The following is a 26,999-nucleotide window of genomic DNA, read 5'->3' as shown; positions in this document are numbered from 1 at the left end:
GCGTCACATACCCTCACTCCATGAGACTCTGCATGGTGGTTCCATATTTAACTCAGGATCTAGGTGCACTGGGTGCTGATGAAGATTTGTATACTATCATTTCTAGTCTTCTTGCAAGCCAACTTCTAGTTGTTACAAGCACTCTTCTCTATTTTATGCTGGCCGCTCCATTTTTTAATAATTTTGTTACCTCATGTAGAGGTTCACATAGTCATTTCTTATCCATTTCTTGGTGTATTTCTCCAAAATATATCTTCCCAACATTTTTTTTTTTTTAATTTATCAAGTCTACATAAACACCCTTTTTTTTTTTTAATAATTCCATTCAGAATATTTTAATTAGATCTTTTCTGTCCAGTGGGTACTCATTAGCCTTCTCCAAAGATAGTATACATACAGATTGAGCACAAGAGCGCAGTAGGAGTGAGATGGGCTGTTATCTGTACATTTTTATCGGTAGTCATCAGAATGCTGAAGGTATCGGAAAAACGCCAACTGAAACCCCTAGTTGACCAGTGCTCAAGGTCAGAGATATTTTTTAGGTAGATCTTTGCATCTATTTAACATGTGTGGCCGTTTTCTCCCACCACACCTCTGCCCATGCCTTTTTTCTGCTCGAAAAAATGCCATATACAAAAAATTAAAATGCAAGTCAACAGCACATTACAGGCTATTTAGCATCCACAAATGAATATCTGAAGTATATAAAAAACAGTGCCACTTTTAATGTAGTTAAAAAAAAGAGATAAGCTTATCAAATAAGTCCCATAAAATTCTATTACATCTCTGCAACATTCCATTACTTTTGAGCAAAGTTTTATTTTTGATGAGAGGGAGCTGTACTGATTGAGATTTATCATTTAGGACATTTGTCGAATGGAATTTTATGCTAATCATATTCGTGGGATGTACTAACAGTATAAAAGTCATGTCGGATTTGCCGTAAATCAGAATCTGTCCCATCAATTACCACGCTTGTTGAAATCAAGGCCTCTGGCATATAGAAAAAAAAGAGCTTGTCGATGGAGAATACAACTTCGAGAAATTCCACATAAAAACATTAACTGAGCTCAAAGCTATAACTAAGCAAATATTTATCACAAGGAAGCTACAACATTCAACCAAAGATACAAGCCAACCTTTTCTCCGATTTTCATGGTCCAAAAACGTGCCTGCCACATAGATTCAGGGGCAAAGCCTAAGGAGGTTCCAAAAAATGCCACTAGAAGCCACTCTAAGTAGTTAGTTTTCCATAAAAGCCATAGTATTAGTGTTTTTAGTATTGAATTTTCAGTGGTTTTTATTACGGGAGTAATTCAAATTTAATATTGCTCGTCTTTGAATTTAGCAGTTTTAAAATATTTGTACCAGTAAAAATAAATGTCTTTACATAGACGCCATCAAAATATATGTTTTTAAGAAAATTGCAGAAGTTGACAGTTTCACATTTCGACAATTCCAGCTCCATTCAGAAGCTGTTGGCACACTTCTTATGTATGTCAAGCCACTTCTCAATGCTGCCATTATTAACAATGTAACAATTTATATTGACTGTGTTCGGGTATGCAGTGTTGCAAGACTCACCTTTGACATGACCGCTCACAACCATCTGGTCCGCAGCTCGTGGTCGTGCGGTAGCGTTCTCGCTTCCCGCGCCCGGGTACCCGGGTTCGATTCCCGGCGGGGTCAGGGATTTTTCTCTGCCTCATGATGACTGGGTGTTGTGTGATGTCCTTAGGTTAGTTAGGTTTAAATAGTTCTAAGTTCTAGGGGACTGATGACCATGGATGTTAAGTCCCATAGTGCTCAGAGCCATTTGAACCATCTGCATGTTGTTCCTAATTATGGCAAGGCTGTCAATATTCTGGGCAGGTGTGTTCTAACTTCTTTGTCGAACAACAAATTGGAAGATATAGGAGACGCTGTAGGAGAAAGATTTTACACAGTGATAACAATACTTACAGTTCACACTTTGTACAGTTCACATGTGTTGTAAATGATTCTGTATAAACAAATTGTATTGCTTAGAAAGTTTAAAAACTAATCTTTGTGCAGATCACTTGTGTTGAAAATAATTCTGTGTAAACAAATTATATTGTTTAGAATGTTGAAAAAGTAATTTAATAAAGTACCCTCCCTAACCTCTACCAGAGATGATACAGATCAGTGTTGAATACGTGGATTGCTCTTCATTCAATTTATATCTTTTAAATCAAGTGTGATACTGTGTCAGACGAAAATGTAGTTTTCTTGAATGAAAACACTTTCTTTGAAGAAAAAAAAAATACTTTGGGTGACATTCATGTGATACAGAAAGACTGACTGATGACTTGAACACGTGTTGCAGTACAGCTTCTTTAGTTCCACTCAAACTATTTTGATAGATATTGTGAATGCTCACTGTTTTCAATGTTTGTGATGTAACAGTAATTTTAAGTGTCCAACAGGTGAAATTTAATTTCATATGAATTACTAAAAATTAGTGTTACTCCCTGAAAATCCCTGAGACGTTATGCCACTTAATATTTTGTCCATCATATGATGAGTCATATTTGATTTGATTTTTAAGTGCAGCTTGAAATGAGGATCACTCTCACCACCCGAGTTTCAACTCTGGGGTGCAGCTTGGATTTGAGTTTGGCTTAACATTTGGGTGAATACAGTAAGCACACCATCTTTGCAAAACACAGCACCTCTGGAGGCTGATGCAAAAATATTTGACAGGGTGATGTAAATACACATTTACGACACCACACAACACTGAAAAGTGGTGCTCTTGGTGTCTACACCAGTCCGCTCCATACAAGTGGAGCGCCACCCAAGACACATGCTTTAAGGTTGACATTTCAACATAATTATGTAATACGCCCTTTAGGTGTGTCTGCACCGACTAGTGAAGGCGTCGGAGCTGTTGTTGGTGCTAGTGTCATGGTAAAGCAGTGGGTGGTTCTTGAAACACACATGGGCTTCAATTGGCCAAGAAAGACGGTGGTGGGCTTGTGGCAGGTGATTATGTTGATATTGCGTGCTAGCTGTCAATGGCTTTGTGTGGGTCTGTGTATGGTGGTTGCAGTGCAGCTTAACACCATCAGTACAAAGTGTATGTGTATGCACTTCTTTAGGTCCTGATGTTCATAGCTGGCAGCCATGCCTTGTCTTGATGGTTGCTGAGGATTAATGCGAGTAATGTACTTCCTCAATTGATTAACAAAGTCACAACTGACATGGCTGGATGGATGTAGTGAATGTGCATCCACAGACACTCCTAGTAGGTGTAATGTCACCATATACCAGCTTGGCAGCTTCAGAGTCTAAATCTGGTTTATAGGTATTCCTCAGTCCGAGTAACACTGTCAGTAGGCCGGTGGTCCAATATATTTCATGGCACATAAGGGATTGCCCTTAGACAGTGGCGTCAAATGTTGTATCATCCTGTTACTGGCTCGATGGTAACTTGTCTGCCACAGAATTTAGTAAGCCATGCGAACATTTTGGACTCAAATTAGTGTCCACAGTCCATCTTGACATGTAGAGGACAGACAAAATGTGATGTCCAGGTGGGAACAGTGTTAGAAGCTAAAGTTGCTGCTAAATGGTACCTATCAGTGTTGCTTCTGGCCAGTGGATGAATTGATTGATCGTTGTCAATAAGTACTGTGAATCAGAAGCTATCTGATCAGTTACCATGAGTGTTGTAATCAGTGAAAGAATATGCACAACATCGTTGGCAAAACACAGTGCCTACCATGTGCATGAAGCGAGCTGTCATATATGGAAAGTCTTCCACCAGAACCGGTGCGTGTATGTGGCAGTTGACCTTGCAGCTCTGACATTTGATGCTTGTTTGCATCCGTTCTGTGCAGTATTTCCAAATGCCTGACAGCACAAATTGTTGCAAGATTAGGAAGGTTGTTGGTTAATCTCCAGAGTGACACATATTATGTAGGCTTTCGAATGCTCCTTCTCGGAATGCGGTAGGCAGAAAAGATCGAGGTTTATCATTTGACATGTCACAATGTAACTTACTTTGGCTCTAGGCACTTTAACTAATTGGAGGTCCAACACTGATGATGTATCTTTGAGGAAATTGCATAGTTGTTGGTCAGTTTGTTGTGCTGTGGCAGGTTGAGCTAAGGCAGTTGAACATGAGACACTGCTGACCTCAAAAAGGCAGTCAGCGACTATGTTGACAATCCCAGAAGTGTGTCACATCTGTGCTGAACTGCGCTATGCATACCAGTCGATTGTGCTACTGAGGTGAACAATTGATATTGTTTATGTTAAGTGGCTTATGGTCGATATAAATTGTAAACTCCTCAGCTTCTAATTGTGGTGGGAAGTATTTGATGGCCTCATAGATAGCCAGAAAGTGTCTGTCATAAATGCTTCATTTCTGTTGTGACCGCGACAGCTTGTGGGAGAAGAAAGATAGAGGCTGCCTTGTGCTATCACACAGCTGCTGTCTGACTTGCATCAACCACTAATGACAAGGGTGCATTAGGCTCGTGGTGCATGAGATAATGCAGCACCTACTGTGATCTGCTTTGCTGTCTCAAAAGCAGAGATCACATTATCTATTCATGAAACTTCCAAGTTACCTTTGCTCTTTTGGGCAGTGAACACTGTCATTAATGGTTGTAACTTTGCTGCATGTGGCAGGAATCAGCAATAGAAATTAATCATGCCAAGGAAATTATGCAATTTTTTAAAGGTTGTTGGTTGTGGGATTTGCAAAATGGTTTCAACTTTCTCAGTAATGGCAGTAAACATGATGATGAGATCTTATGGCCCAGGAAGTTAATCTGAATCTGACCAAAAATACATTCCACCATGTTTAAAACTCCTGTGTTCTGTTCTAAATGTTTAAACACCTCAGTTAGCTGCTACTGCTGCTGCTCTTATTCTGCTGAGGCTCAGAAAACCAGGATATCATCTTAATATGCAAAGCAAAGAGTGAGACCTTGTAATACCGATTCTGTAAATCTTTTCCAAGTTTGTACAACATTTTGGAGGCAAAAAATCAGGAAACAGTTCTTGGATAAATCAAACTGAGTTATTATGGCCATCTTTGGTATGTCTGCCGCTGTTAGTGGAATCCAAGTGTATGTCTTTTCACAGTCTAGGAAGCTGAATATGGTCTCATCACTTAAAAGATAATTATAGTCTCATAAGGGTACCGGGTAAGATAATTATAGTCTCATAAGGGTACCGGGTATTGATCTGGCACAGTTCTAGCATTGAGGGCTCAATAATCCTTGCTCAGACACCATGCTCCACACTTCTTATGCACTAAATGAAGTGGCGATGACCGTGGGCTACTCGACAGGTGCATAATGCCTTCCTGAAATATGCTATAGAACTCAGCTTTTGGTGTGGTCAGATATTCTGGGGCCAAAAGTCAGGTTGACAGGATACTGGTGGTCTGTCAGTAGCTTTAATATAATCCATAGTGTAGTGACATATATCTCTCAGGGTTCCAGGCGGTTGCATCAGTGTTGGAAATTTCTGCAGTAAATCTGTGTACTCACTGCTTGTGGCTTGTATGAGATTGAGCTTCGCCTTTTGTGCTGTGTTCAGCTAGTGTTGCTGTCAACCAGCTGAGCATTCGCCATGTCTGGCAGCAGTTGATGTAGGCTAAAAAATCTGCCCCTGTTATGGGTTCCAACACGTCTGCAATTGTGCAGTCCTGTGCCAGGTCGCACCACTGTCAGAGATCCAGTTTGATCCGCAGTGTACCATAATTATGTTGGTGTGGTAGAATTATTAGCTGCAGTCTGGCAGAAAGTGTTTGGTGGTCCCTTACTATGTAACTGTGTGTATGAAAATGGGTGTAGGTCTGACTCAGCGTCCACTAACTATATTTGCCGAGACTTACGGAAGGTTGACTTGCCCCAGACATAGTTGGTGAGTAGCTTCTTGATCTGTTGTGGTAATGGCTTGCGTCCTTGCTGTGATTCTGATGAGTCAACAGTTCAGCAATCTGTTTACTCAACAAATCATCCTTGGTAGCCAGGACATTATAATCATGTGATAACAATGGACATTGACAGGCTGTTGCATGGCACTTACCAGTGCAGATGTTAATGCATTAAATATTTTATCAACCAATTCATCTACTACATCCAAGGCCATGTTGGTTTGAGATGCAATAACAGCTTTCACTTGAGGTGGCAGACGACTACTCCACAATGTACACAGAAGTCTTTCAGGCATGGTACCAGTGTCAACCTTGGCCTATAAATGTCTCGTATATTGTAATGGTCTCCTGTCTTCAATGTCTTTTTGTGTTAAAATGGGCCTGATTTGCTCCTCTTGCGATGCAGACATCCCACGAGTCAGTCCTGTCTTCAGTTTCTCATAAGCCTCCATCTAGGTAGAGCAGTGATCAAGTCTTCGGTCTTCGTGGCATATTTATGGTCTAAATGGCATACCATGATTGTGATTTGGTGTAATCCATTCTAAGGCCCCCGTAGACAAAACTGGCTTCCACTAGAGCAAATCCCAGTGCTGAATTATGTGGCCAGAAGGGTGTAAGCATGCAGTGAGCCGTGAGACTGAAGGTATAGAGCTGAGTCGATGTTTCCGTCGTGTCATAATGTCAGTGGAGAATACAACTTCAATAAATTCCATCTTACAGTAGCATTGTCCCTGAATGCACTAACTCAACTCAAAACCTGTATCTAAGCAAGTATTTATCACAAAGAGAGTACAACATTCAGTCAAAGAATAAGCACAGCATCATTGCAAAACACAGTGCCCTTGACACCTAGCATGAAAATATTTAATAGCACAATATAAATACGTACTTGCAATGCCACCCGGCACTTACTGCACTGAGAGGGATGGTCTTGGACACTGCAGTCAATAGAGGATATTTGGTGAGTGAGTTTTTAAATGTGCCTTGTTCTGAAGCAGTTGATCTTAAACAAAGGTTAAACACATACTTGTTAAAAATCCATCTCATATTTTATCTTTTCAGGAGGCACATTGAACCACTTTCTGTAACATGTATCTGACAAAGTCTGTAAAGAAAAGTCTGTAAAGGCAGGAAATGATTTTGTTATAAACTATCAATGAAATTTAATTTACTGTTTGTAGTGCGAATGAGCTTCATGATAATGATATCCAGCATAGTCCAGTGTATAAATACATTATTCGTTTAGAACCTTTAGGTAGGATGTGCTCATCTGTAACATACCATATAAAAATATGTAGATAACAGTATTGATATAGATACAAGCAGGTATTAGATGTGGCCTATTAGAAGTACAAAAATGAAATGTGATAATGCCATTGATGCATATGAGTTTGCATAGTGTCAATAAATGCAATGAAAGCTATTATTCATACTTTAAGGTGCCAATTTTACCTTGGAGATGTCATAAACTTCAGTTATGTAAGATACTAGCAGAGATCGGACCTGTCCCACCTTCTTTATGACACTACTAGCCCCAGTAACAAGTTGTGTGGTAACCATTACCAATTACTTTGTGTGCTCTGCTTTGCTTTGTGTTATGTGTTGCTTTATTTCATACTTCATTATATTGAAATGAGTGAAACAACTAATCCATGGCAGGATTCAGATTTGACTCTCACGACACCAGAAATGATCAGTGATTTTTATGACCGTGTGTCAGTTCTGATTTCGCAGAAGCAGAAGTGCAGATGTAGACTTCCATCCCTCTTAGGTGGAGATTGGGCTTGTTGCACACACACCTCTACTCTCCCTGCAGCAGTCTAAGTCCACATTAGTATATTCTCGTAGAGGATGACCATGTTGACGTATCCGCACTATATTGCACGTTAAATTGTTTACATGTTTTGTGTGTGGATAGTTTTTTTAGTATTACAGCTAACTTGTGGGCTTTCATTAAAATTTTGCTTTAGATTTTATTGATTTGACATACTGTGTTATCAAAGGTCTCAGAACTTTACTGCAATTTTATTTATTGCCCAATAGTGACTTTGCATTTCTTGATTCCACTTATCATTTCAGTCTGTATTTACTACTGATTACGTAATTTAGTTTTTTTTAAACCAGTAATCATCATTTAAAACCAATTGCCTGGGATTGTAAGTATTGTACATTTTTATCTTCTCATAGTAGGCATATGTATGAGTCAGACTACACTCGCTGTTGTGAATATTGTTTGCTTGTCCTGCTTTAATGTAATTTATGCTTTAATAATATTTTGTTTGTTTATATTATTTAGAATGTTTCCATTTGGTGCTTCTCATATATAGCATGGATTTCAAGTTTATAATTACTGAACAGTGTTGTATAAGGTTGTGTTATTGTGACCACCACAGATATCTGTTACCCAAACATGGTTTGTGAAATGCAGTGTGCACCATCAAAGTTGGTACATAAAATGAATGATAAGCTATCTTAACATATTTTGTCCCTCACCATGTATAAAGAAAGCAGTTTATTTTAGTTGAAAAAGAGATGATCTTCAACTTTCTGCATGGGGAAGGGGGAGTTCAGAAACATCAACATATCAAGTAAGAAACACAGAAGAACAAACATATTTCAACCACTATCAGAAGTATGGAATGTGGTGGGGCATCGTAATGGAGAGACAAATATGTTTACCTAATTGGTTAGAAATCCACCCTGTACCAAGAAGGGAAGGCTGAACAGTGGAAGGAATATATAGAGGGTCTGTATAAGAGAAACAAATGTCAGTACAATATTATAGAAAGAGAAAAGGAAGTAGGTGAAGATGAGATGGGAGATACAATACTGCGAGAGGAATTTGACAGAGCAGTGAAAGGCCTAAGATGTAACAAGGCATCTGGAGTAGACAACATTCCCTCAGAATTATTGACATCCTTGGGAGAGCTAGCCATGATAAAATGTTCCCCCTGGTGTGCAAGATATGAGGTAGGCAAAATATCCTCATAATAATTCCAATCCTAAAGAAGACCAGTGCTGACAGGTGTGAATATCACCAAACCATCAATTTAATAAGATGCGGTTGCAAAAATACTAACATGAATCATTTAAAGAAAAACAAAAAAATATAGAAACCGACCTCAGGGAAGAAATGTAGGAGTATGTGAGACTATACCAATCCTACGACTTGCTTTAGAAGATAGTTTGAAGAAAGGTGAAGGTTTACAGCATTTGGAGATTTATAGAAAGCTTTTGACAGTGTGGTCTGGAGTAATCTGTGAAATTTTGATGGTAGCAGAGATAAAAATACAGGGAGTGAAAAGTTATTTACAGCTTGTGTAGAAACTACATTGTAGTTAAAAGTCGAAGGACACGAAAAGAAAGTAGTAGTAGGGAAGGGTAGAGACAGGTTTGTAGCCTTTTGATGACATTATACAGCCTGTAGATTGAGCAGACTATGGGGGAAACCAAGGAGAAATATCAAAAGGGAACTAAAGTTCATGGAGAAGAAATATAAATTTTGACGTTTCCAGATGGTATTATAATTGTCAAAGACAGCAAAGAACTTTGAAGAACAGTCTAATGAAATCAATAGTGTCTTGAAAAGAAGATATAAGATGAATGTCAACAAAAGTAAAGCACAGATAACAGAATGCAGTCATTAAATGAGACATTGCAAATGGAATTGTACTAGGAAGTGTGACATTAAAAGTAGATGATGAGTTTTGCTATTTGGGCAGCAAAATAAATTCTTGGTGACAAAGGTAGAGAGAATATAAAATGCAGACTAGTAATTTCAAGTAAAAAGCAATTTCTGAAAAGTGTAATTTGTGAACATCAAATATAATAGGAAGTCTTTTCTGGAAGGTATTTGTCTTGAGTGTAGCCTTCTATGGAAGCGCATTATGGACAATTGAGCAGTTCAGACAAGAAGAGAATAGGAGCTGTTGAAATGTGGTACTATAAAAGAATGCCGAAGATTACATGAATAGAGCGAATAACAGATGAGGAGAGTTAATCAAATTTGGGAAAAAAGAAATTTATGACACATCATGACTAAGTAAAGATCACTTGGTGTGACACATTCTGAGGCATCAAGGAGTTGTCAGTTTGGTAATTGAATGAAGTATGTATGTGGAGGGAGGGGGGGGGGGGGGGCAGAAGGGAGGGGGAGATAAAAATTGTAGACGGAGATCAAGACTTGAATACAGTAAGCAGGGTTAAATAGGTATAAGTTGCGGAAGTTATGCAGAGATGAAGAGGCTTATGCAGGGTAGACTAGCATGGAGTGCTGCATCAGACGGTCTTCAGATTGAAGACAACAACAACAACCATTCGTATCTCAAAAATTTCCTGGATGTTAATCCAATTGAATGTAACTGAAACTACCTCAGTCTTTGTGTTTACCGAATGAACCACCTGCTATGTGGGAAGCACTGTAGACACCATGGCTCCAAATACTTGTGGAGCATAACAGAACCAGAGTGGGTCACTTCAGCTCATCTAGCTGCTGGTTGTACTGAAACTCACTCTCTCTCTCTCTCTCTCTCTCTCTCTCTCTCTCACTCACTCTCTCACACACACACACACACACACACACACACACACACACACACACGAGGGGGGGGAGAGAGGGGAGGGATGGAGGGGGGAGAGAGAGAGAGAGATTACCTGAACATTTTGCACTGTCAGTTTGTGTGCAGGCTATGTGGTCTTTTGTCTGTTTAAATTGTTTCTACTTGTATTTTACATTTATATGTCTATGCATGAAGCTTTTTTGTAATGTTTTGTGCAAAGCATGTAGAAGCATGTGCCAGGCTGCATTGTCCTATACATTTATCTGTTTTGTCTGATTTATGGTGTTGTGTATTTTAAAAGAAATGCTGGTCCTTTGTTTTCAGTGTGAAGTATGTGGGGTTCTTTTCATGTTCTCTTGCAATGGCAATACTTGCACAAGATTATTGGAAACTGCTTGGGAACAGGAAGCTGTCAGATTCAGCAGTTGTGTTCCAGTTACTGGCCCGATTAATAGTCGTTATTGGAGTGCCTGTGGCGATATATCTTGGGATATTCTATGCTCATCTCTCAGTACTTACATTAGCTGGACCACATGACAGTGTAATGTCAAGTGCCTTCCAGGCTAGTCTTGAGGTAACTTGATTATTTGTACTTACACGCTTATTGAGATGGAATATGTACATTAGTTCCACTGAGGTAACATAAGTAGTCAGTGCCAAATGAGAAAAGTAATTCTGTTCAGTATTTGTATTAATTTTAGGATTATTGTAACATTGCAAAAGTGTTTGTCCCACATATTTTCACACTTTTTATGAAATTGCAGATGGTATAGTGACTGCATAAAAAAGGGAAATTCAGTTATCTATTATTGAAGGGATAAATTTCAATCCTATACATCCCATTCAAAGCCCAATCTTCCCATTATTACCAAATCTCTGCACTTGTTATTGTCATTGGGACACTTTTTGAATGGGCAATGTGAAACAAACAAATGTTTTAATGAAAGTTGTGGTAGTCTCTGGATATGGTTTAGATTAAAACATATGTAGTCCACAGATGTTTGATTATACCGTATTTCCTCGAATCTAAGCCGCACTTTTTTTCCGGTTTTTGTAATCCACAAAACCGCCTGCGGCTTAGAATCGAGTGCAAAGTAAGCGGAAGTTCTGAAAAATATTGGTAGGTGCCGTCACAGCTAACTTCTGCCGTCGAATATATGTAGCGCTACACAGGCATGCTTTGCAGGCACAAAGATAAATACTGGCGCCAAAACCTCTGAGTCAGTAAATAAATTTAAAAAAAAAAAGGTGGAAGACGAGCTTTTTTCTCCGCCCTGAGTTTCAACCACTTCATTTTCGTACATTATCCAACGAAGTAAATACAAATTCCGCATTGTTCATCTTCGAATGTAGCAGCATTTCAGTGTACTATGAAAATCCGACTGGCAAGACTGTTTGGGATGTTTGTCAATATGGCCAACCCTACGTTCTGAATTTTTTCCTACCTGTGAGAAGAGACGGTTGCTAATAGGAACTTTTATGAACTGTGAATCACATGCAGTATTCTCTTCACCATAAGAATAATACGAATATAAACATTTTGCCATGTATTCTTTCGTGTTTGCTGCTATCTCATTCAAATCCTGTCAGCCTAATAAACTACGAAACTAGTGTGAGACAACAGCAAACGCGGAAGAATATACATATCATGTCATGTTTATATTCATATTATTCTTATGCGTAATAGTGATACAGTCAGAAATGAAGCACGACAATTGACTAGATTTTTAAATCTAAGATGACTCTAATTTCAGTGCACAATGTAATGTACTAAAGAGGCGCCCGCAAAGATTTTCAAACGGATAAAAATTTTCGCTAAACTCTCGTTCAGAACATGTTCTATCATACACAGTCTATTATTTGATTCTTGTTGATCATTATCAAAGAAAGCAGCAGTGTAAGGAACAACAAATAGCAGTCTATTGCCATTGTTTTGCTAATGAGACAATTCCACTCTTTTTTTTTTTCATTGTAAGCGGCGGTAGCACGCACAAAAGCAAGCCATGCCGCGAGCGGCGACAGGCCAGAAACGCTCATTATCAGAATGCGACAAACAATGCATGACACAGTACAACAATGCATGACACTGTACAACAATGCATGACAAAGTACAATAATGCATTTTCAGCTCAGAGTGACATAAACACCTATAACAAAGAGAACGGCACTTAAGAGATCAAAGAAAAGTAAGCAATCAATTCAAACCAGATGAAGCACGTGAAAAAGGAGGGGTACCTGTATAAATACGGACGGAGCACCTGACGCATAGCAATGGCTACCTGGTACACCTTAACTGCTAAGCTTACGACTCGAACCAAACTACTTTAGCTGTATCGTCATTCATTCGACCTAAATTGTGTCTCATATTAAAATGGACCAACTTTGTTTCGATTTGGAGGTGCGGCCTAAAACTTTTCTCTCCCCTTGAATTTCGAGTCTCAAATTTCAGGTGCGGCTTAGATTCGGGAAAATTTTTTTTTTTCCCCCCTCGATTTCGAGTCTCATTTTTCAGGTGCGGCTTAGATTTGAGTGCAGCTTAGATTCGAGTAAATATGGTAATTTGTGTACTGTATTAGCAGAGAAATCATTAAATTATTGCTCCTCGCTGAATGAGGGAATTCAGGGGGTAAAGCACTGAATTTGGATTTTGGAGGAGCAGGACCATATCCTTGTCCACTTCTTCAGTTAGTTCATTGTTGGATTTTCTAAATCATTTCAGGTGAATGTCAGATTGTTCTAATAAAAAGCAAACAATTTCCTTCCCTATCCTTTTCCAATTGAGGTTGTGCTCTGTCTAAATAGACAATATATCTAATACTTCATCAAGCTGTAAAATGTCCCTTGTGATATGATATTTTGAAAATATCAGAGATAAAATACAGAGAGTGAAAGTTTATCTGCAGCTTTTACAGAAACTCTAGTGCAGTTATAAGAGTTGAAATACATGCAAAGGATGCAGTAGTAGAGAAGCGCGTGAGACAGGGTTTGTTGCCTGTCCCCAGTATTATTCAAGCTGTACATTGAGCATGTGCTGAAAGAAACCAAGGAGAAACTTAAAAAAGAGGAATTAAAGTTCAGGGAGAAAAAAAAAATTGAAAAATCCTTTGCGGATTGCCAGTAACATTATAATTGTGACAGAGATGGCAAAGGGCTTGTAAAATCAGTTGAACAGAATTAAAGTGTACAAAAAACAAGACCGTAAGGTGAACAACACCAAAAGTAAAGCAAGGATGATAGAGTTTTGCTGAATTAAATTAGACAGTGCTGCGGGAATTAGATCAGGAAATGAGACACTGAAAGTAATAGACAAGTTTTGCTATTTGGGCAGCAAAATAATGTAATGACAGAAGTAAAGAGGACATAAGAAGTGGACTGGCAGTAGAAAGAAAAGTGTTTCTAGAAACTGAATAATGTGTTAACATCAAATACAAATTTAAAGCCGGCCCGGGGGGCCGAGCAGTTCTAGGTGCTTGAGCCTGGAACTGCGCAACCACTACGGTCGCAGGTTTGAAACCTGCCTCGGACATGGATGTGTGTGATGTCCTTAGGTTAGTTAGGTTTAAGTAGTTCTAAGTTCTAGGGGACTGATGACCTCATATGATAAGTCCCACGTAGTGCTCAGAGCCATTTGAACAAATTAAAATGTTAGTAAGTAAACACACACACACACACACACACACACACACACACACACACACACACACACACACACACACACATATTCACGCAGGCTCACATGTGTAGCAGTCCTTTTGTTTTATCTATCTGAGTCAGCATTTCCTCTATATGGTGAGTAGCACTCTCTCCTTTTCATAATATGAAAGTATAAAAGTATTTGCCTGGAGTGTAGGCTGATATGGAAGTAAAATGTGGACAATAAGCAGTACAGACAATAATAAAATAAAAGCTTGAAATGTAGCACTACATAAGAAGAATAGGCCATTTAACTGATTATCTAATGAAGGCATTTTAAATCAAACTGGGAAGAAAATAACTTTATGCCACAACTTGGCTAAAAGAAGGTATTGGTTGACAGGACATCCTGAGGCATTAAAGAGCAGTTAATTTCGTAGCAGCGAGTAGGGGTATGGGATAAAAAATTGTAGACGGAAACCAAGGCATGGCTGCAATAAATAGGTTCAAGTATTATTCAGATACATTAATCATCTGAGGTGACACAACTTCCTCAGAATAGACTAATGTGGTGAACTGCAAAAATTAGTCATGGAACTAAAGACAACAACAGCAGCAGGTTAGGCTAGGATTGTTGAGGTCTGAAGTGTCTGAGTGACCTCCGTCTCGAAAGTAATATAAAATAAAATAAAGAAATAAGCTATTGCTTGTTCGTAATTCACACTCTACTATCTTTGGTTAGGTTGTTAGTCTGGTCAGTCCAGTGTCTCTGCCAAACTGTTGTAGCCCAAGACAATTCTATCTTCTGTGTGACTATTACCTGTCTTACTGACCTGCCCCATATGTGCACTTAACGTCACATATTGGATTGTACTGGCAGTAGTCGATACTATGAAGAGCTCACAATTCATCAGTTCAAATGACAATATTTCGCAGTTCTCTTTGCGATGGTTACATACAAAAACAACCACACACGTGATAGAATTGAACAAACATTCTGCAATGGCAGTTTAGTGTACTTTGCAATTATGTTATGTCAGCTACACAAGAAGAAATCTGATTGCTCGTTCTGCTGCATGTATGATGGCACTATTGTCTTTGAAACTGCAGTACCCGGAACTTTCCCCATCCGCTCTTACTTTCTTGTTGCCAGTCTCAGTGGTGGAACTTCCACTAACTTTTGAATTCCAAGCCTTGTCTTGTCCCCTTCCTAAGATTGATTCTCCCAGCTTTGCGACTGCCCGGGACAACATAACTGTATGTGTCGCCTAAACAAGAACAGAAATTCTTTTGCTGAGCTTCCGTGCTTACATTCTGGCATGTATACTCATATAATGTTCAGCACCTACCTCCTCAAGCCCCACCAGTGGTAAATCATACATTATCAAAGGTAGGGCAAGTTTTGAATACACATCTGTCGTTTACTAACTACTGTGTGTCCATTGCACGGCATTTTATATAGGAATGACCATTACTAAAGTAGCTGAGCACATAGAGGGAAATACTAGAACTGCCCACCTAAGGGACACACTGTACCCAGGTGCTAAATGTGCTGTACAGCAAGATGCAAGGGACTAGAGTGCCTGTTCAACCATACAGCTTATTTCTATCTTCCCACTCAATTGTAGTTCCCTTGAGCTTTGAAAGGTGGCCATCCTACGTATCTTTGCATTCAGACACTCTTCTGGACTTAATCTCCATTAATTTATGGTGATGCCTCATATTGTCTATTATTATCATTTATTACTATTATTATTATTATTATTATTTTGTATTATATTTTTATTCATTATGCCTGATTTAAATATTTTATTTGTAGCTTTATACTGTTTCATCCTCTTCCTCTCTTTGGGATCTTTGAGCTCCTACTCTGACTGCCCCCCCCCTCACCTTTCCTAGTCTCACCTCGTTCTTATAACAAATGGGTCTCTCCATTCTGGGGTCCGAGTGAACCGTCTTTCCTTTATAACTTCATAACACCTATCCTTCTGTCCTAAGCTAGGGTATTTTCTTGTGCTTTTATATGTGTTTTGTGACAGTTTAGCCATTCTGTTCTTAGTATCTGTGGGACTGCAACTTATGTCATTTATTAGATTAAGAGCAAGTTGGCATGGCTCTGTGTAAATGTTGAGTTGCTGAGATCTTTATATTCATTTTATTTTCTTCTATCAATGGAAAATCCAGGATGGAATAATGACAATATTATGAAACAGGTAGATTGCTATTCACATTACAGCCGAAATTTTGAGTCACAGACACGCACAATGGAAAGACTACTAAACACATAAGTTAAGGCCTTTTTCTAAAATAGATCTCACACACACACACACACACACACACACACACACACACACACACACACACACAGTCATCACTATCACTGGCTGAAGAGGCCAGACTTTTATTTTCTTCTGTCTGAACAGCTTTGTACCATTGCCCTTATCAACAAAGTGCTTCTTGAGAATGGAATAACAACATATTCAGGAAAATACTGTAGAACATAAATAACTAAAGAGCAAAGGAAACAGCACACCAATTAGTAAAAGGATTGAGTTATTTACAGGCACACAAAAAAGAATGTAAACATTGCTAGCTTTTGGACAAGTGCTTTAACAAGCTGGAGTACACATTGTGGGTTCAGCTGGTATGCTGTAGCAGCACAGAGGTGTGTGTGTGTGTGTGTGTGTGTGTGTGTGTGTGTGTGTGTGTGGAGGGTCTCTCTTTCCTTACACATCTAACCAACTATATCCCCGTACCTGTAACTACTTCTCCTGGGAGAGGAATACTGTATTTGCAAATAAATCTGTGACTCAGCCATGGGCATCCACATATTACTGTCATATGCCAACCTGTTTGTGGATCATCTATGTTGTGCAAGATGTTTCCTTCCACCAAGTCAAAACACTACATTATATATTGAAGTACCTATATGTAAAAACTACAGTGGATCTTTCATGTGCACTGTTGTGCCTTAAACAGAGATCCATGCATCTTCATGCATTCTTAACATATTGTGTAGCATATCAGTAGTTGTACTTTGAAAGGCTTCCTCAACATTGAAGCTCTCTATTATTTCTCGTAATGAGTTGTCTGACATGGTAAGATCCATGCTTTGAAGTGGCTGTCTCAATGGGGCTGGAGATGTTGCTGAACTGTGCCCAATCCAGGGGTATCAAAATTATTCATGAAGGAACTCGCGTAACTGAATTGCAAAGTGCATTGGATCTCTGCCCTCCTGTGCCCACATATGATCCATGATTCCCTTGTCTTTGAGTTGAGGCATTAACTATTGTGTTGGTGCATAAGTCTGTAGTGTTTTTCCATAAGTTTAATAAACACAACAGATACACATAACGGAGACTTTAGTCATTAATAATATATTCTTCTTCACTATTTACAACAGTCTGCTAACACTGTGCTAACTTTTTGATTCCGTGACTATAGAAATCATGTAGTACTGAACCAAAGAACTCGTTGAGCCATGTTTGGAGTGCATTTTTATCTGGAAAGGAATTTCCTTGAAGGCTGTTCAGCAGAGAGCAGTAAGGGTGAAAAATCTGAGGACGCAAGATCAGGTGAATAAGGTGGATTCAGAACGATTTCCCAACCCAACTCCTTTATAGTGTTTTTTGTCAGTCATGCAGAAAGCGGGCAGACGTCGTGGAGTAGCATCACGTGACACAGTTTTCATGGTCATTGTTCTTGGATAGCATTTGCAAAACATCTCTGTTGTTGACAGTAAATACTAGCAGAGATGGTTACACCTCAGGGAAGCTATTCGCAGTACACCACATTGTTACTGTTCTACAACATGCATAACATTATCTTTTGAGGATGTACACAGATCTTTGTAGAGGGAGTTGCTGCTTTGTTTGGGCTCAGCCATCTCTTTCTTTTCCTTTTGTTTGCATAAAGACGCCGTTTCTCATCACCAGTAACCATGCAGAATAGGAATGGTCGGTGTCGTTCACAAGCCATTTAATGACGAGCAAGCAGAGACGCACATAGGACCACCCACTAATTTTTGTGGTTTTGGCTTAGAGTGTGTGGCACCCATACATCTGATTTTTGAAGTTTCCCCATCACATGCAAATGTCGCACTGTGGTGCCAATGATCACATGTACTTGAGTACAAAGATGTGGATCATTGTGGTTGTGTTTAAATGCTCTTCATCAAACCCCGAAGGTCTTCCTGAATATAGATAGTCACTAATGTCGAAATGATTCTCGTTAAATGAGAAAACCATTTTCTGCCGTGCTCAGTCCAATGACATTATCCCCATACAGGGCGCAGATGTATCCCCATACAGGGCGCAGATGTTTCTGGCTGCATCTGCTGCTGTCACCTCAATTGAATTTGAACGGAAGAATGTGTCGGAAATGTTACGATTTCTCCATTTGACATCTTACTTTCTAGCATCCACAGCTCTGCTTACTATCTCCAAATGACAAAATGATAATATGTAAACCCAGATAGCAACAGTGACCCACAAATAAAAATGACAGTCGATAAATAAACCCATAGCAATTGGAATACCAACATGCAAAACAAAAACATTATAAACTTATGCACCAACCTAATACATTTGTCACATGTCAAAATAAATATTTTCATTTGCATACCAGAAATAAAGAATGTATATGGTCCAGGTGGATACTGTGATGACATCACGGATTGCATCACAACACAAGGTGTGTTGCTTTCCATCTCTTGCACATACGGGTATATTTCATTAGACAGGAGAATCATGTTACTTGTTTGTGAGCTACGATATACCACACATTCATCAGAAAATAACAGATTTTTACGAGGTCACTTTTTTGTCTGCCTGCCTGTTCTGTACAAATTTTGCAGTGGATTGGAAACGAACTTCCCAATGAACTAGAGACTTGAAAGTTTGAACATAGCTCAGAACTGGATGAAAGTTCAAAATTAACTCACCTTCTTGTCGGTCTGTTCAGTAGGGGTGAAGGTGCTGGTGAAAAAGTTTGGTAAAACCTCACATCTTCGTTGTCTTGCAGGACCAACATGTTGTGCAGGTAGTATCTGAATGTGTTCCAGGTGATATGAGAGCAGATGAGCATGGCTGAGCAGAAGGGGGAAGAGGAGATGAAAGGAGACTGGGGAGGGAGGAGATATGTGCAATATATGTGACATACATGTACGAGGGTGAAGCCCTGGGTAGAAAGCTTGTGTGTGTGTGTGTGTGTGTGTGTGTGTGTGTGTGTGTGTGTGTGTGTCGTCAGAATGATTTAAGTCCAAGGAAAAATTTCACACACACAGGACTAAAAATCAGAAAATTATTATTTAAATAAAAACAAATTTTTAACATAACATGTTTCTAAACTGGACTGAGGAATACAAAATAATTTCTCCTAGCCCCAAACCAATTCCTAATCCCACAGAAATAGCCTTGATAATTTGTGTTTGTGAATTTTTAATAACTATTACAATACTTCCAAAATTTATAAGAAAAACATTGGGTGCATGTAATATATAATAGTTAGGAGGTGAACTATTTATGCATCAGTTTTGTATTGTTCTCCTAACTGTTATCTCTTGCATGCATCCTGTGTTTTTAGTTATAAGTCTTTCAAGTATTGTCATAGCTCTTAAAAATTCACAAGCACAAATATTCAGGACTATCTGCTTAGGGCTAGGATCTGTATAAAGCTAAGATAAATTATTTTACACTTTTTAGTCCAATTGAAAATGCACTATATTAAAAACTTTTTTGTTTAAATAATTATTAAAATTGTACCAACAAAACACAGCAGCCTGGAACTCAGTGCTCTGTGTCATTGTCTCTATTCATTCACAAGAAATGATCTAAATCATTTCCTCTCAAAAATTTTTAATGTGTTCATACTCTGTTGGTCAACGTGCTTGAAGTCCAGCTCCCTTTTTGTAAATGGGTTTCATTGGAGACTGTCATTTCATTGTGCGACAGAAGCATACCTTTCCTCTTGCTTTTCCTTATGTCCACTATGTGGCCTGTCTTTGAAACTGTGTGAAATGAAAACATTCAATTGATGTTGCTTTATGTGGTGGGGCCTTGCCAAAGTGTTTTCCAAGCACACTCATTATCTCTGTCATTGTTTGCCCTTCATGCACCCGCACACATACCACTAACTACTCCTAAATAGTGGAAGTATCGACTCGCACAGTCTTAGCTTTGCAACTGAAACAGTGTGATATAGAAACAAATTCATACAATACGAACAGCAATGCTTTTCATCAACTTCAAATCGGATATACAGACAAAACATTTAGTGATTTCCCCAACTGTATAATGTCAAGAGTGGTATGGAGATTTTTCAGACACTTTGTAGTATAGTCTCTCCTAGTTACCCAAGGTCCTAACCCCCCACCCCCGGTGTCTGGTTCACATTAATTGAAGATACCTATGATGTGGACCAACAGCCAAGACAATCTATCCTCATTCCTCCACAACCTCAGCACCTGTCCTATCTGCTTCACCTGGTCCTCCTTAGCTCATTGAGCAAATTCCTTGGATGTTGACTTCCACTTCTGTGGTTAGATAAAGTCCTGTGTTCATATCAAGCCCACCAACCATCAACAGCACTTTCTTTATGGTAGCTGCCATGCTTTCCACACTAAAAAGTCTTTCCCAGATAGTCCGGCCAGCAGCAGGTGGCACATTCACATTTATAAGCAATGCCTTGCCCATATGCTGAAGGTCTTACTAAGGTGTTCACAGACAAGCTATGCCCTCCAAACAAAGGGCGCAAATAGATCTCCCATACTCTATCCACACATGCCACTAATTTTCCAATGACCTCCATTGAAACGGATACAAAGGAGCACTCTGTGTTCCCCCTTCCTTACCCTGTATCAAAATGGACTGGAGAAACTTGATCACATCCTTAACCAGAATTTTATCTCCCTGTCACAGTGCTTGTAAATCAGGAACATTCTGCCCACAATCCTTCCCACTCCTCATGAAGTAGTATTGTACTGCCCAAAGTGCCTATGAAATATATGCTTCACCCCTATACCAAATCTGCTCTAAACCACTTTCCACATTGGTAAGATCCCTGTGGAAGACCTAGATGCAAGACCTGTCCTAAGCTTCTACCCAGCATATCATATTCCACTCCTGTCACAGGAATATTACCCCTTATCACAGTCTCTGTCACCTGTGAAAGCATCATTGTCATATACTGGCTTTGTTATAATTTCTGCACAACTTTTTATGTGGTCATGATCGCTACCAACTGTCCAACTGAATAAATGGCACCCCCAAAACTGGCTGAGAACAGAGTTGATGATCTAGGTGCAGAGCAACCTGCTGAGCACAGTATGCTGCTTCACAACTTAAGTTGTTTTTGTGTGTGTGTGTGTGCGTGCGCGCGTGTGCGGAGAGAGGCGGGGGGGGGGGGGGGGGGGGGGCTCTGAAGAAGCATTTACAGTCTTATTTATATACCTGTCGTCATCTACTCAATGCATGAACTATGAGGAGAGTGGTTACATTTACTCTTCCTCTTATTTTATTTTACCTAGAACTTCTGAGTATTAATATTTTATAGTCTTTTAGTAATTGTATTATTATGTCTTTTATAATTCATGCTTTTGTGGTTAACTAAGAACCTTTTTGACACCAGATAGTTCATGCAAATATCAAACAGCCAGATCAGCAATGTCCATTGCCTCATCATCGTTTTGTTTATAAATTCTATTATTAAAACTATAATAATGGCATTGTAGTGCTAATGTAATTAATTCTGAGCTATCAGATACAGCTTCTATGCATAGAAAAAGTAATACAAATGCAGCTCTGTTTGCTGCTGCTCTTGTGACCCAACTGTTGTCCTACTTAGGATCTAAGTTTGAACAATGAAGTAAAGTAGTGAAAATGCCGACTGAATTCCACAACTATTGACTGTTGTGTGGATGTCCGAAGATGTAATTATGTAACTTTGAAATCAATAACATACATTACTAAAAAAGTGTGGAGTTTTACAAGCCAGATTTTTTGAACCAAGCTTACATTTTAAACACACATCAGTAGGATGTCGTATGGTAACCATTGAAGAATTGCAACAGCGGTATGGATGGGGAATGAATGGATCACACTCAACAACTGTACCACAGTCTGAGGTTGGTGCACCAGCATAGATGAAAACAGCAAATTGGAAAGTGCAGCCATAGCTGTTTTAAGTGGATCCATGCAGCCCAGAAATTGTATCTTGGTAAATGCTTCAAGTACACAGTGTAAATGATTAACCATACTTTGAAATTGTGTGAAGGAAAGACTTGAGTTGGGTGATGGCATGTCAGGTTAATCTCTTTAGCTATTTTTTAATTACATATTCTTTGACATATTTCACTAATTATATTTTCTTGTGCTACCAGCTTCAACACATTATTTTATACTTAGGCATTTGTTTGCAGTATCAAAAATCTGACCGTTGTGATTCAGGTGTTTGTAAGCTGAACTCCAAACTCTATAAGTGTCAATTGATGTAATCAGTGTTAGAACATAGCAATTCTTAACTCTGTTTTAAAGTGTCATTTGTCAGGTGATTTTTCTTTAATCTTACTACAACCTAATGACAAAATAGCTTTTGGAATACAGGTCCTAGTACACATTACTTGTGGCATGTATGTGTTGTATACATTCCCGTTACGGCAAACAGTTGTTCACTGTGACAAAATTTACAAATAAAAATTGTGTGTGTTGTTGTATTACTTGAGGTACTGTTCCATGCAGTATTAAGCAGATGTCAGCAGCATAAATTAATTCTGCTGTTTATGACTATGTGCAGTTATGAACTCTTCCATTGAAGACATGATGCATAAATTATTTCAGCACTTGATCCAGATCACTGTTAACTTTTGTCTTGCCAAGGTGTATTATAATGATTAGAAGCATTATTTGAATTTACTCCTGTCAACTCGCAAAAGTATATTACTCATTTGCGGGTATCTTGAGTTACCACGTTGGTCACTCTACAGTCTACCATGATGGGGTATATTTGAACACTGTGGGAGGCCCTCCATCACCAGTTTCTTCCTGAACCAACAACTTACTGCTGATGACTTTAATGCAGGGGCAATTACTAAACAGTGTATGAACTATGGATGGAAAACATGTCGTCATGCAGTGTCATGTGACTGCTGTGTCAGACTCACAGAATAGTGCTACTTGTGGCTTGTGAGGCTTGTGATGTCAGTCAATAGTTTCAATAGTTTACTTGGGTGGACATTAGTGCTGCAAGAAGATAGTGAGTGATGGGGAGTTTTTGGGTACACAGATTTCAAGTAACTACCTGGTGTGGCATTCGTTAGACTTAACATAGAGTGGCTGTGCTGCCTAGTAATGACACCTCGCTGCTATATGCATTTGCTTCAGGTGAGGCTTTTCATCTGACTACATTTTGCTATATCCATGCTGATGGAAGTAGGCAATGTTTTTATACGAACTGTTTTTAATTGTCATTGTCTCAGGCATGCAGGATAATCGAAAATATATTCAGATTTTTGGCCACCAAATATTAAATCTACCATTGTGTCATTATAGTTAAAGTGGTGATGGTAAAGCTAATTATAATTGTGAACTATGGCCCAACAAAAGTCTTGAAAAACTGCAGTCATCAGGAACACACATCTAGCATATTATATTGTCCCTGTCCTTCAGGAATTGTGGAGTGCAAATATGATGCACAGGAAATAATACGTTGCACTTGTGTGTGTGTGTGTGTGTGTGTGTGTGTGTGTGTGTGTGTGTGTGTGTGTGTGTTTTTAAAAAGAGCTGCATTTTCATAGGCAATGTGCACTGACATAAAGATCATTTCAGTAATGATGATGTGAAGACTAGCTGGCAAGTTGATGTTGCATGTGGGGGGTATAAAGCAGTCTATAAGTTGCATATAAAATGCTTTGGTGCAGAGAGGGACAATTAAAACTTATCGTTACTTATCAATTACATCCTGTAGAACAGTAGCAGTCTTGTTTCAGTTTAAGGTCAGAAGACCTACATAGAATACTGTAAACATTAACATGTGCTGTGTCATGGTACTTCTTTTTTAATGAGCTGTTAAAAATTGTGTCATTGAAAAAATTATAGCTACTCTCATATCTCGATAGTTAAACAAGTTTCGAGTATTAATCATACAGAAAAATGCTCACCTCTTTGCATGCTAACATTTACCAAAACCTAGTCTGTGGTACCTTGATCCAATAATGTAATATGATGGTGTCACAACCAGGTTATTCACAAAAAAACCAAGATTACTCATAATGCTCTCAGAAAAAAATTAGATGCACTGCGCACCACTGCACAAAGTCTTAAATCTCCTCTCAAAATGAACTGGATTTCTGTAAGATGCTAAAGACTAACTTTTTTACTAATAGTTTTCTTAAAATCAAATGAAAAATATTTCGTAGACGCTGGCATGTCCATACTAACATACTGCTGATCATTCATATAACAGTAATGGCCACAATAGACTGTGAAACATTCGTCACAGCACTTGACATACTGCGTGATGCTGTGCTGCAGTGCACTGTGTTCCACACACTATCACTGACCACATCTTCTTGACAGTTCATACCACAATAGAGAGAATGAAAGGTAGTAAAACTGTCAAGTGTGGGGAAAAGTTAAGCACTTTATTAGTTTCAATTTACAGCTATCTAATTATTATGAAAAGCCTCATGCAATATAAACTGTAAGAAGAGTCATTCATAAGAACATGACACAGGCTGTTATGTAGAACCGATAAGTGCTAGAATTTTTTAAAGCTGTTCTCTATTTGTTTATCTTCATTTGTTTGCAATAGATACTGTTTTTTCCAACCAAGAGCAAAAATAATTTGTAAAGATTTCCATTTTATATTATTTATAATTTGCTGTGTTTCATTTTTTGATTTGTAGCAGTGATAGCAGTTTCTCTGAAAACAATCTTGTATTGCCCAAATGTATCTTTATGTCAGTCTCAAAGTTGAAGATTTTTAAATATGTCTCGGACTGCATAATAGTTGTTAATGTAGGATAGATACAAAATCAACTGAAGTTCTTTTACACCTCCGCCCCTTCTTCTCTGCTTGAGTAGGTTGATGTAAGGAAATTTCAATGCCCATTTCCTGATGATCACATAGCTACAGTTTCTTAGGAGCTGAATGGAGGTGTGCACAGACTGGCCCTTAGTCACTTCATTTTACATATCTTAAAAGACATACCATTGATAATTCACAGACTTGCATATATATATATATATATATATATATATATATATATATATATATATATATATATATATATATATATATATATATAGACACACACACTAGAGGGAAACATTCCACGTGGGAAAAATTATATATAAAAACAAAGATGAGGTGACTTACCGAACGAAAGTGCTGGCAGGTCGATAGACATACAAACAAACACAAACACACACATATTTAAATATGTCTGCTTGTGTCTGTATGTGTGGATGGATATGTGCGTGTGTGCGAGTGTATACCTGTCCTTTTTTCCCCCTAAGGTAAGTCTTTCCGCTCCCGGGATTGGAATGACTCCTTACCCTCTCCCTTAAAACCCACTTCCTTTCGTCTTCCCCTCTCCTTCCCTCTTTCCTGATGAGGCAACACTTTGTTGCGAAAGCTTGAATTTTGTGTGTATGTTTGTGTTTGTTTGTGTGTCTATCGACCTGCCAGCGCTTTCGTTCGGTAAGTCACCTCATCTTTACATGATACATACACACTTAACACATGATGCTTAGATCTACCTGCATGTCCAGTTTGGGTAATGATAGAGTAGTCCCAAAAACCAGTTGATCACCATTCACAATGGACTAGTTTTCTGGGGTCGTGCATGGGCTTGTATTTCACCAAACATCCATAGGCACTCGCAACACTATCATTGCAACAATTGTTGTAGATGCTGAAGCTATAAGATTTCTCCTGGGATTCAAAAAGACCATCATATGTTACTGCCTTCTGAATAAAAGGTTACGTCATACATCACTCTGTTATTTGTACAGTCTCTTAGCAGTGAGCAACAAATATTAATGTAGTGAGTGTAGAATTTTAAATATTCTCTTACAGTGTTGTGAGATTCACAGTTGGACTCAACTGGATCAGAGCAATTAGAGAGTATTATTGGATTAGTTCATCTTCCCTTCAAGTGTGTATGTGTGTGTGTGTGTGTGTGTGTGTGTGTGTGTGTGTTCAAAGGCCTTGTTAGCTGAAAGCTCATTTTTTGACAGTATTTTTGTTGTGCCTATCTGAGAATCAGCATGTCCGCTATACATTGTTACATTCCATCCTGGATTTTCCATTTTTTAATTACCATTCTCATAGTTTAATGGAATAAGCATGAGAGTGGTTCAGAGAATATGGTAATAATAGCTCGTGTGTCGCTTCAATTTGAATTTCCCACAAGAAAAGCAAGATTATTATTTTTTCTCATGACAAGGTATGGAAGACACATCAAAGCTTTGGTTTGGACTATGATAGGGAATCAAATTGGCTATATTCTTTTCAAATGAACCATCCTGGCATTTCCCATAAGTGATTAAAGGAAGTCGTATGCAGAGTTCGGGTGGCTAGGTGGAGAATTGGAGTCGGTTTCCTCTGAATATGAGTTCCACCTCTTACCCGCTGTGACATCATTCTAGATTTCCTCGCAAGGGTTTAAAAAGAAGAGTGAATTGTTAGTTAAGCTGCTCGGTGATGCATATGAGGCAACATATTCTCTCATGACCAGTAAGATAACTACAATCCCAGAAACATAGTCCAACACAGATGTATGTATTGAGATTCAGTACTGTGTCTAAAGAGTGTGATGTGCAGGATAGTGATGCCATGTGTGGTTTTCACACAAAAAAATGAAGCTAAGGTGGATGTGTTACATACGTGGT

General features: G+C 38.7%; 1 protein-coding gene across 2 annotated transcripts in view; it reads left to right on the top strand.

The window, feature by feature from the left end:
- Window positions 1-26,999, top strand: part of LOC124798566 (protein O-mannosyltransferase 1) — a 163,266-nt gene that overhangs the window by 84,404 nt on the left and 51,863 nt on the right. For both annotated transcript variants that reach the window (XM_047262025.1, XM_047262026.1), the window contains exon 6: window positions 10,801-11,050. In XM_047262025.1, the coding sequence (XP_047117981.1) occupies window positions 10,801-11,050 (250 nt within the window). The remainder of the gene's footprint in view (window positions 1-10,800; window positions 11,051-26,999) is intronic.

The sequence above is a fragment of the Schistocerca piceifrons genome, chromosome 5 (assembly GCF_021461385.2).
Source record: "Schistocerca piceifrons isolate TAMUIC-IGC-003096 chromosome 5, iqSchPice1.1, whole genome shotgun sequence".
NCBI classification, from domain to species: Eukaryota; Metazoa; Arthropoda; class Insecta; order Orthoptera; family Acrididae; genus Schistocerca; species Schistocerca piceifrons.
The sequence above is the reverse complement of the archived record's forward strand: the minus strand, read 5'-3'. Positions and strand labels throughout refer to the sequence as shown.